The sequence below is a fragment of the Melospiza georgiana genome, chromosome 29, assembly GCF_028018845.1.
Source record: "Melospiza georgiana isolate bMelGeo1 chromosome 29, bMelGeo1.pri, whole genome shotgun sequence".
In the NCBI taxonomy this organism is placed as follows: domain Eukaryota; kingdom Metazoa; phylum Chordata; class Aves; order Passeriformes; family Passerellidae; genus Melospiza; species Melospiza georgiana.
The window spans coordinates 5,763,098-5,774,673 of NC_080458.1; the positions used below are offsets into that span (position 1 = coordinate 5,763,098).

At 56.4% G+C, this 11,576-nt stretch overlaps 2 protein-coding genes across 2 annotated transcripts; one reads left to right on the forward strand and one right to left on the reverse strand.

Moving 5' to 3' along the window:
* Positions 1 to 2,375: 2,375 nt before the first annotated feature.
* Positions 2,376 to 6,421, reverse strand: LOC131094422 (zinc finger protein 787-like). Its single transcript, XM_058042018.1, has 3 exons — positions 6,006 to 6,421; positions 4,095 to 4,178; positions 2,376 to 3,175 (listed from the first exon to the last, which is right to left on the reverse strand). Exons 1-3 carry the CDS (start codon positions 6,163 to 6,165, stop codon positions 2,460 to 2,462), a joined length of 960 nt encoding a protein of 319 aa, XP_057898001.1. The 5' UTR covers positions 6,166 to 6,421; the 3' UTR covers positions 2,376 to 2,459.
* A 1,617-nt stretch (positions 6,422 to 8,038) lies between these two features.
* RNF212B (ring finger protein 212B) lies at positions 8,039 to 10,999 on the forward strand. Its single transcript, XM_058042208.1, is given in 13 exon segments — positions 8,039 to 8,252; positions 8,628 to 8,680; positions 8,781 to 8,855; positions 8,952 to 9,008; positions 9,011 to 9,069; positions 9,371 to 9,423; positions 9,542 to 9,598; positions 9,707 to 9,752; positions 9,851 to 9,869; positions 9,871 to 9,903; positions 9,979 to 10,018; positions 10,328 to 10,359; positions 10,847 to 10,999. Coding segments are annotated over 13 exon segments (687 nt in total). The 5' UTR covers positions 8,039 to 8,152; the 3' UTR covers positions 10,910 to 10,999.
* Positions 11,000 to 11,576: the final 577 nt, after the last annotated feature.

Genomic DNA, 11,576 nt, shown 5'->3' on the forward strand with positions numbered 1-11,576 from the left:
TCCTTTCCAGGTACTGCCGAAGCAACAAGCAGAATCACGGAAAGAGGGTGAATTCATGCCAGCAGAATCAAAGGACTTCTGAAGAAACATGAAAAATGGACTATCACATTTAAACTGGGCAATACCTAACTGACTTTCCAATGAGGACTGAGTGGTAATAGTTTGGAAAAAGCCAAATGATCCAAGAAATGTACAAAGAATAACACTGAATTAAGAAATAAGATAATGCTTATATCACTGGTTTCAAGCACTGCCTGAATAAAACACCTCCTTCGAGGAGGAATACTTCAGACAGAAAGATCAAGACTGTTTTTGTATTCTGACCTTAGCCTGAGAATTGTACAGGGGAAAAGGGGAATTACCATTTCCATCAGTAAACTTTATTTGATTCATTCCAATACTGGACATGCTAGCTGGGTTATAAGTAAATGCTTGAATTGTGAGAATAATTAGTATTGTAGTTCACAAAATTCATGCTCTTATTGCAAAAAGTGGTGAAGTAATAACTTAGCTTTGTGGATGGGAATTATTAGTGCCTGTTGAATGAGAGATACCTGAGGAACAGCAAGAGACCACAGTTAAAGGGTGTCTAAAACAATTTGCCTGGAAATTAGTTAAGAGAAAGTGACAAGGAAATAGAGGGCAAGACCAAATTGGCCTCTGTATTTTGCCACCGAGGAGAAGATCAAATAAACCTGCTGTGGGTTGCAACCTCACAGGCATGGGAGGTGGGAGTATAAGCCATACTGGACCTCTGTTATTCCTGTTTCTGGCACTCATTTGTTGTCTTTTCCCTTTAGGGATACCAGCAAGATCGTGTCACAAATGCTACAGAAAGCATCACATGGAAAGAAACCAAAGTTCCTCCTTTATTACACCCACCTATGTCAACAGCCACTGTTATGACCCATCCAAATTAAGAACCTGTAAGCAAAACGGAGTAAATTATTGGATTACAAGAAACTTAGGAAAAAGTGGTAATAGATTTGGAATTGAATGTCCAAAGGGAGAGAGATGGATTTGTTTTAAATTTAATCTTGAAGATAGGGTTCAAGATTTGGTAAAAAAACAAATAATAAACAAAAAGGTAAAACCAGCACAGCAATTTAACTCTGTATTGACCCCAAATTATCTGTTGAGTCGTATTACAAGACTCCAAGCAGTTATAGAAATGATAGCAAATGGAGCCGCCCAGGCATTAGACTTAATATCAAGTCAGCTAAGCCAAACAAAAACTGTAGGGTATCAGAATAAGTTGGCTTTAGACTATTTATTGGCCAGAGAAGGGGGTGTTTGTGGAAAGTTTAATATATCAGATTGTTGAAAATTGATGACCACAGAAAAGTCATTCCCAAAAAAGCAAAAGAAATCAAAGAAAAATATATGCCCGGAGTGGGCGGCCACCTCCTGAAACAGCCCCTCCAACACCCTTCTTGGTTTTGGGGTCCCCCTGACACCCTTCCAATTTGGGACCTCCCTGCAATCCCTTCCAAGTTTTGAGACCCCTTTTTTGACCCCCAAATTCACTCTGTCACTTCTCTTGTCCTTTTGGGCGTTGCAGAGACTGACCCGAGACTCTCCAAACCCCTGAGGCCCTCAAACTCCCCTCCTGGGGGCTTTTTGCCCTCCCTCCCTCAGGGATTTCAACTCTCTCTCCCACGGTTCTCCCCTCCCTCCACATCCCCCCCATTTTTGTCACCCGCTAAAACCAACACCCAGGTCCCCCAAAACACAACTTTATTCACAGCCCAGCCCTGTCCATGCCCTCTCCACGCCCCACAGGGGGGTCCCGGTGTCACCTTCCCCACCCCCCTACCCCCCCACCCCCTTCCCCGTGTCCCTTCTCCTATTTACAGCTCTGGGATGTGGTACCGACACGGAACAGCGAGGGGCACCAAGGGTGACACAGGGCACGGGGTAGGCTTGGGGACATCAGCTCTGTGTCACTCTGTCCTGTGTATCCTCCTCCTTGGAGTCACTGTGTCCCGTCCTTGTTCCAGTCCAGGTGCCCCCCCACAGTCTCCCAGCTTGGTGTCACATTCCCTCACCTGTGGCATAACTCGTGTGACCCCAGCTCTGTCACCACGTCCCGCCCAGGGAACACTCCCTGTGTCTCCTCACATGGTTGGCACCATGTCTCCTGTCTGTAGCACAGTCCCTGTGGCCCACTGTCTGTGTGTCCCCACAGGTCTCCGACTGCAGGCACTGCCAGAGCATTATCCAACAGTCCTTGTGTCCCCACCACGATGTCCCCTCAGGGCATGAAAAGCGGGTGATGCCCCAACTATCCGTGTGTCCCCATGTCCCGGTGCCACTGTCCCCGTGCCCCTCAGGGCACAAAGAGCGGGCGGTGCCCCCAGCAGTGCAAGGACAGTGCCCCACTGTCCCTGTGCCCCCTCCGCAGTGTCCCCATGTTCCCTCAGGGCACGAAGAGCGGGCGCTGTCCCCGCATTGTCCCCTCAGGGCACGAAGAGCGGGCGGTGCCCCCGGCGGTGCCTCCTGAGCGCGGCGCTCCGGGCGAAGCTCTCCCCACACTCCACGCAGATCAGCGGCTCCTGCCCGCAGCCGCCCTCGGCCCCTGCGGGCCCCTCGCCCTCGCCCCCCGGCCGAGGCCCCTTCAGAGCCCTCGGGGCACCGGCGGGGTGGGCGCAGCGCCGCGGCCGCGCTGCCCCGGACCCGGCGTGGGTGCGCTGGTGCTTGATGAGGTTCTTGCTCTGCGTGAAGCTCTTGCCGCACTCGGCGCAGCCATACGGGCGCTCCCCGGTGTGAATGCGCTGGTGCTGGATGAGGTTGGAGCTCCAGGAGAAGCTCTTGCCGCAGTGGCCGCACCTGTACGGCTTCTCTCCGGTGTGGGTGCGGCGGTGCTGCACCAGGTGCGAGTTCTGCGAGAAGCTCTTGCCGCACTCGCCGCAGGTGCTGGGCCGCTCGCCCGTGTGCGTGCGCTGGTGCCGCAGCAGCTTGGACCAGTGGCTGAAGCTCTTGCCGCACTCGTTGCAGATGAAGGGGCGCTGGCGGCCCCCACCCCGCCGCCCCCCGCCCTCCTCGGAGCCCCCCGGGGCCGGGCCGGGGGTCCCGCGGGGCGGCGGGGGGCGCAGGGGGCTGTGCGGGATCACCGTGCGGATGATCTCGTGCGGCAGCACCTCGGCCTCGCCGTCACTCACGATGCCATCGTCGGCTGGGGGGACATGAGGAGGGGGTGAGAGCACAGAAGGGCTTTCACTGGTCTCATTTGGACCTCCAAACCAAATGTTTGCTGTGACCCTAAAATGGGCTGGGACCCCAATAAAAATGTTTCCTGTATTCCTAAAATGGGCTGGGCCCCCTCCCCAGTGCTCATTGCGCCCTAAAAGGGTGCCTGGAGCCTCCTCAAAATGTTTGTCGCGACCCAAAAAGGCGCTGGGCCTTCTCCTCAAATATTTATTGAGCCCCAGAAAGGGGTTGGGCCCCTGACCCAAATGTTCATTGTGACAAAAAAAGGGCTGCACCCCTGACCAAATATTCATTGTGCGCCAAAAAGGGGCCAGACATCCATCCCAAATGTTCACTGGATCCCAAAAATTGGCTGGATCCCTGACCCAAATATTTGTTGTGACCCAAAAGGGGGCGCAAAAAGGGGCTGTGGCCCTCTCCAGTGCACCCCAGAAAGGGGCTGCAACCCCTCCCCAAATGCTCACTGTGCCCCAAAAAGGGGCTATGCCCCCTCCTGGAGTGTCTGGAGCCCCCCAAAAGTACCTGAAGGCCCCCAAAATTCCCAATAACCCCTTCTTGGGGGGTCTGGAACCCTTTCAAGAGTGTTTTAAGCCCCCTTCAAATGCCTCTACCCCTCTCCAGTGATGTCTGTAGACCCCCAGAAGTGCCTTGAACCCCATTCCCAATGCCTCTACCCCCTTCTAGGTGCATCTGGAGCCCCCCCATATTTGCTTACAGCCCCTCAAATTGCCTGCACCCCCTTCTTGGGGTGCCTGGGGCCCCCCAAATTTTCCTACAGCCCCCCCCAAAAGTATTCGGATCCCCCCAAAATTTTCTGTACTGCTTTTCTGGGTTATCTGGAGCCCCTCATTCCCCCCTATCCACTTTTGGGGTCCCCCCCTCACCAATGAAGACCCTCCGGACCACGTCCCCCTCGTCCGAGTCCTGCAGCTCCACCACGTCCGGCTCGTCCTGCTCCATGGGGCCTCCTGCAGAGTCAAGGGGGGCCCTGAGCACCCCAAAACACCCCAGGACCCCCCTGAGCAGCAGAAAACCACAACCGCCTCCCCCCACAATTCCAAAACAATTCCAAAGGATTGTTTGCATCTTGGTTTCTGCTGGGCCCCCCAAATTTCTCAGTGTGACCCCCAAATCCTTTTCTGCCGCCCTCAATCTCCATGTACCCCACCAAAATCCTTCTGTGTTACCTGTCCAAACCTTCAGGGAGATCCGAAATCGCCTCGTACCCCCCTAAGTCTCATCCCCCCAAAAACCTCTCTGCCCTCCCCATCCATCTATTCCCCCCAAAATCTCTGTGTCACCCTAAATCTCTTCATGTCCCCGCAAATCCCTCAGTGTAATCTCAAACTCCTCCATGTGGTCCCAGATCCCTCTGTGCCCCCCCAAATATCCTTGTTCACCCCATGAAATCCCTTTGTGTCCCCCCAAATCCTTCTGTGTGACCCCAAATCCCTCTGTGTCTCCCCAAATCACCCTGTACTCCCCAATTCCCCTCCCACCTGCTCTCTGAGGGTCTCGGGCGGGGGGGTCTCGCAGCTGCTCCGGACTCAGCCCCTAAAACCTGGGGTGAGGGGGATGGAGGGATGCAGATGGGGGGGGTGACAAAGCGGGGGGTCACCCAGTGCCCCTCAAAATCACCCAGGATCACCCAGGGTGCTCCCAAATTACTCCCAGCTCCCTCAAGTTTGCTCCCCCCCCCACTTTAATTTTTCGAAGGGGGCACAAAAGAACAAGAGAGCCCCAGGAGCCTTCCCCAAAATTCACCTCCCACCCCAAATCGAATACTGGGGGGGACTCCCAGGTTTTTTTTTGAGGGATGCCCACTCTCTTTTCGCTCCTTCCAAAACGGTTCATCCACAGTGCCCCCCTTCAAATCCAACATGGAGGTAACCCAAATTTTTGGGGGGAGACTCCCAAATTTTTTTGAGGGGGTCCCCACTGTCATTGCCCCCTTTCTGCCCCCCGCAAACCAGAGCCTGATCCCTCCTCCCAGCCCCAAATCCATCTCCCCTCCCGTCCCAAATCCAAGACGGCGGTTATCCACAACTGCAGGAGGGGGTCTCCCAAATTTTCGTGGGAGGTCCCTACTCTCCTTTTTCCCTCTTTTCCAAATCTAAAAACGGGGCACACACCCCCCTCCCCTTCCATTGTCGCCCCCCTGCCACCGCCTTCCCCTTCCCAAATCCAAGACCGGGTGTATGCCAAATCGCAGAGGGATCTCCTGAATTTGGGGGGAGTGGGAGTGTTCCCCGCTCTCCTTTTCCCGTCTTTTCCAGCCCTACAAACGGCGCCTCATTTCCACCGCCCCAGCCCCCCGGCTCCAATCCATCGTTCCGCTCTATCCCCTGGGTATCCCCAGCTGGACGGGGTGGATCTCCCACATTTTTTTGGGGGGGAGTCCCCGCTCTATTCTCTCTCCTTTCCACCCCCAAAATCCGCCGTTCATCCACATCCCTCCCCCGCCCCAAATCTTTTGCCATGCCTCCGCCGTCGCCTCCCCATCCCAAATCCATGCCCGGGGGTATCTCCAGTTGGTGGAGGAGGAGGCGGGGGGGGGGGATGTCCTCCCAGGTTTTTTTGTGGGAAGGCTCCCACTCTCCTTTTTCCCTCATTTCCAGCCCCCCCAACGGCGCCCCACCGCCATCGCCTCCCCCATCTCAAATCTAACATCGGGGTATCCCAAACTGGGGGGGGATCTCCCAAATTTTCTGGAGGGGGTGTCTCCGTTTTTTCCCGTCCCCTTTTCCCCCCAAAAAACGGGCTCGTTTCCCTCCCCCCCGCGCCCCCCGACTCACCTCGGCGGCTCCGCGGCGCGGGAGGGGCCGGGGGCGTTCCGGAGGGTTCCGGGGGTGGCTCCGGGGGTCCCCTCGGGCTCCGGGGTGCGGGGGGGTCGTGGCGGGGGCGTCCCCCGGGCGTGAGGCGAGCGCGGGGCCGGGAACAGGAAGGTCCCGTCATCCCATTCCCCGCCGGATGCGCCGCTGGGAAAAAAGCGGGGGAAAAACGCTGGGAAAAGTGGGGGGGAAACCTTGGAAAAAGGGAATTTGGGCGGGGGGAACCCCTAGGGGAAAAAAAAAAAAAAAAAAAGGGCGGGTCGCAGCAGGGACACCCCCGAACCGCCCGGTATTGAGTGGAGGAATTGTGCGAATTGCCTGAATTGTTGGGGTTTGGTTATTTTGTTATAAAGGAGGGTGTTTTCCAAGCGGGAGATGGATCTCGGGGGGCAAGGGGGGTGGGTTTAAGGGGAATAAGGACAGGGAGCCCCCCCCCCAGACTTCTCCCTCCCCCCTTCCTGCTTTGTGTAACGGCAGCGACGCGTTTCCTGCCCCCCCCGGGAATTAAAAATGGTTGGAATTACGCAACGAGGGCGGAGGGCTCGGCAGCGGCATCCAGGGATTCCGGGAACGGCGGGATGGGGGCTTCGGGGCGTCCTCTGCGCCCCCCCCAAATCCCTGAATGATCCCTCAGAGGGTTTTATCGGGGCGTTTCCTGCCCCTCTCCCTCCGACCCCCGGGAATCAGAAATTGGTTGGAATTACACAATGACGGATCACGGGATCCCGAGATAGAGGGATTCGGGGGGATCGGGGTTTTGGGGTGGCCCCTATGCCCCCCAGATTCTCCCTCACGAGGGCCTGGGGATGCATTTCTGCTCCCCGCCCCCGCCATCCCTATAATTAAAAATGGTTGGAATCGCACAGCGAGGCTGGAGGGATCAACAGTGGCATGGAGGGATTTTGGGATCAGGTCATGATAGGATTGCGGTTCTGGGGTGACTCCTGTGCCCTCCGAACGCTGAGCCCCTCCCCCGATATTCTGGGGGTGCTTTTTTTACCCCCCAACCTCCCAATTAAAAAATTGTTGGGATTATGCAACACAGCCAAAGATTTTGCAGAATTTTGTGATTCTGGGAGCATGGAATAGTAAGATCAGGGTTTTGGGGTGCTCCCCCTGCACCGCATGCCCCCAAAGCCCCCCAAAGGGTTTAGGGGTGCTGGGGTGAGAGTATGGGGTCTCCATCTCCTTCCCTCACCCCAGGCACTGGTTCCTGAAGGATGGGAAAAGCTCTGCATGGCCATACTGGGATCACTGGGGGTGACCCCAAAATCTCACAGTTGGACAATGTCATCACCCCTGGCTGGTGTCCCCAAATCCATATAGTGGAACAAGGCTGCTCAGAGACATTTAATTGATGTCATCAGCAGATCCATGTGCCCAAATCCCAGGATTCCCATCCTGGGGACCCCATCCCCAGGGTTCTGGAATCCCTGTCCCCACCGGGGGTCCCCATCCCTGTCACAGTGTCCCCATCCCGACACCCCCATTCATGTGTCCCCATGCAACTCCCAATGTCTCCACAGGCTTGCCCTGATGTCCCTGTTTCGATCCTGGTGTCTCCATCTTGGTGTCCTTATCCCCATCTGCCCCCATAGGTCCAGGTGTTGCTGTCCAATCCTGGTTTCCCTGTCCCCATCCAGGTGGTGCTTTCCCCCCTCACATTTCCCACTTTTTTCATCTCTCCCCTTTCTTGCTTTTTTTCTCTTCTTTTCCCCCACCATTTCCCTCATCACCTTTTCTGCCCTTTCCCCCCTCACATTTCCCACCCTTTTTTCTCTCATGTTTCCCACACTTTTTTTTTCCTCCCTTTCCCCACCCTTCTTCCTCTCACCTTTTCTGCTGTTTTTTCCCCTCATCTTTCCAGCCCTTCTTCCCTCACATTTCTGACCCTTTCCCCCTCACGTTTCCCGCCCTTTTTGGCCTCACGCTTCCAGCCCTTCTTCCCTCACAGTTCTGACCGTTTCCCCTTCTGACCCTTTCCCCCTCACATTTCCATCTCTTTTTCCTCTCACCTTTTCCCACTCTTTTCCCTTCACCTTTCCCCCTCATTCCCTCCCAGGCTCTCCTGTGTGGAGGCAGCACAGGCGGCTCCTCGCTCCAGCACCACCATGGACTGGTTCCACTGCTGTCGCTGCTTCCGCCAGGATGGTGCCCACTTCGCCATCACCAGCTGCGGCCACATCCTGTGCGAGGGCTGTGGGGGCTCAGGTAAAATTGAGGGAAACCTCCAGTTTAAGCCCTTTAAATGCTGAGAAAGGGGGAGTTTCCTTCAATTTAGCCCCTTAAAATGAGAGGGAAAGGAAGGGTCACCTCAACTCAAGGAAATAAATAAGTGAGGGCTCTGCTCTCAATTTAAACTTCTAAAATATCGGGGAAAGAGGGTTTCCCCTCGATTTCTGTCTTTTAAATTATGGGAAAAGGAGAATTTCCCCTCAATTTACACCCTTAGCATGGTGGAAATGGAGGATCCTGCCTCAATTTAAAACCCTAAAATGAAGGGAAATGGTCCATTTCCCCCAAGGAACACAATTTTTGGGACTTTTGGACATATTTTTCTCTCACTTTTTTCTCCCCTTCCCACAGGTCCCTGCCCAGTCTGTGGCACCGCCTGCCGCTACCTGCCCATATCTAATCAGGCCAGTGTCCTCCATGTTGTTCCCCACATCCCCTTCCTACCCTTTTCCCTTCCCGTTCCCAACCTTCTTCCCATCCTTTTGACACCCCCATGCCCAACAGATGCGCCCAGAAGAGAAGGTTTTCTTCAAGAACCCAGTGGCCCTCGCCCTCAAGCACCTTGCCCACATCACGCAGGTAAGGAGGACAGGGGGTGACGGAGGATGAAGTTCCACCACTGTCCCCACACCCCACACACTGGGGGGGTACAAGGGAGTGACCCACATCCCCCAGGTGTGGCAGTTCCAGACGGCACAGGCACAACTTCTGGTGGACTTGCACCGGGGACAGAACTCGGCGGGGTGCAGGCAGAGCTGGACAAGGCCAGAGAGGAGCTGGGGAAGAGGAGGAGGTGAGGGGGACGCTATGGAAGGGGGTTCACACCTCCATCTTGGGCTCCTCTGGGCATGTGGGTGAGGCAGCACTCCTTGGTCAACACCTTAATGACAGTCCTCAGCCTTCTGGCTCCTTTTTTGGGAGGGTCTTATCCCCCCCTTGGCTGCCACATTGGTGACAGCATGTTCTGCCATTCACTGCCATCTTGGTGAGTTCCCACCCCCTTGCTCTGCCCCCCCTCAGCTGCACTATGGAGGGACCCCCACCCCAAATGTGGGGGAAAACCCACCCTCCATTAAATCCTCCCCCCTTCCCAGGGAGCTGGAGTCACTTCGCCGGGAGAATGAGGAGCTGCGCCGCATGCAGGTGGCCCCTAAAGCCCCCCTTCCCCTTCTCTGGCCCCCCAAACTCCCCCCCCAAATCCCTCCTGCCCCTTACCTCTCACCGCCAAAACTGTCCCCCCCCCAAATCTCCCCCACACAGCTCTCCCCCAGGCTGGCACTGGAGCAGCCACAGCAGCACTCCCCATCCCTCCCCCCACACATTCAGGTAAGTGCCCCCCCAAATTTGCAGGGGAGTCTTCCACGCCGTAAAACAGCTCCTCATCCCCTCCTTGCCCATTAGGGATTCTCCCAAATTTTCTGTCTCCTTTCCAGTCACCCCCCAGCCCCGCCGGCAGCTCAGCAGTCAAGTGGTCAGGTAAGGGGGTGTGGGGCATCCTAACTTGGGATGGGGTTCCCTCAATTTCACAAGGGGGGGGGGGGGGTCCCCCAAACTTCCCCTCCTCTCTTTTGCAGCCGCTTGGCCCCACTGGAGCCCCCCCCAGTCCCACAGCACCCCAGGATGGCAGGTGAGACCTCACCCCAAATGGGGGCCACCCCAAATTAGGGGGGGTTCCCATAATGGTTTGCTCTCCCCCCCACAGGCTGGAGTAGCCTACAGAAATTCAGGGACCTCCAGCGTAGGTGAGTGACCCCAAATCCTACAGGATTTACCCCAAGGTAATGTCCCAAGCCCTGCCCTTCAGCTCCAAGCACCATCCCCTTTCCCCCCTTTTTAGGAGGGACCCTAAAAGCTCATATAGGGCCTCATACCCCCATGGTGTTACCCCAAACCCCTGATCTCTCCCCACAGGGACCCCAAAGCCCCAGGGAAGGAGCCCAGAGCTCCCCCAAACCCCCCTGCAGGACCCCAAGCCCCTCCCAGAGAAACCCCTGACCCTGATCTGTGGGGGTGACCTTAAAAAAACCCCTAATACCCCTTTCCCCCCTCAGTGCCCCCCTTGGCTGGGACAAGCGAGGTACAGGTACTGGGGGCACTAGGAGGAACTGGGAGGGGATTGGGGGCCTTGGAATAAACCGGGAGATGTGGAGAGGCGAATCTGTGGGGACTGGGATAAACTGGGAGGGGACTGGGAGGGGGATGTAGGAAGCCCCAGGAGGGACCTGGGGGCTCTGGGAGGGGAGATTGCTTACTGGGAGAGAATTTGGATTCCTGGGAGCACTGGGAGGGGGTGTTTGGGTTACTGGTAGGGGGGCTTGGTGATACTGGGAGCACTGGGAGGACCCCCCAGCTCCACCCCCTCCTCCTTGACCCTCCCTTATCCCACACGCTTTTCCTCCGAAATCAAGATAAAACCTCCAAATGCAGTAGCTATTCCCCAAATTCAGAGACCAACCCCCCCCCCCCCAAATTCTGTAACCAAGCCCCGCCCAGAATTCAGTAGCCACCCCCCCAAACTGCGATAGCCACTCCGATATTCGGTAGCCGGGAATTTAATCTTCTTTATTTAGAGCTCTGCTCTGCGGCTGGCGAGGGGCGGGCGCTCCCAGTGGGATCTCAACCCACGGCCATAAAGGACAAACAGAGATCTCTGACGGGATCCGAGGCTCCTGAACAGGAGCTCCGGGGCTTCCCTGGATGTTATACCTGGAAATAACTGGGGGCAGAAGTTGTTAAAAAGGAATTAAAAAAAAAATTCCAATTTTGGTGCCGTTTTGGGTCCGTTTGTGGGGCCGGGCTAGGGGGGCGTGGCCTCTCTACGGCGAGGCCCCGCCCCCCGGGCGCATCGAGGTTGCGTTGCTGCGTTCCTTTTGGTTGGTAGCTCGGTGTGGGCGTGGCCTAAGGGGAAAGTGGGATATGGAGGCAAATTGGGGAAAAAATGGGGAAAATTGGGGGAAAATTAAGGGGGTTACGAAGAGGGGGGTCTATGGAGGAGGGGGAGGGCCTTCGTGATCATAGGAAAGCGCGGATTGGTGAAAATCCGATGGGAGGCGTGGCTTAAGAGCGATCGGTGCTGTGGGGATTGGAGGACAGCATGGAGGGGGCGGGACCAGCTCGGGAGCCGGAGCCGGATTTGTGGCGAGGCGGTCGGGCTGGGCCCTTGGTGTGACGTCACTTCTGGTTAGCGGTATTTCCGCGTCAAGCTTGGCCGGCCGCCGCTGCTGGTCCGGGAGCGGCTCGGGACCCCGGAACCGCCCCGCGACGCCCGGAACCGCCCCGCGACCGCTCCGGGGCCTCTCC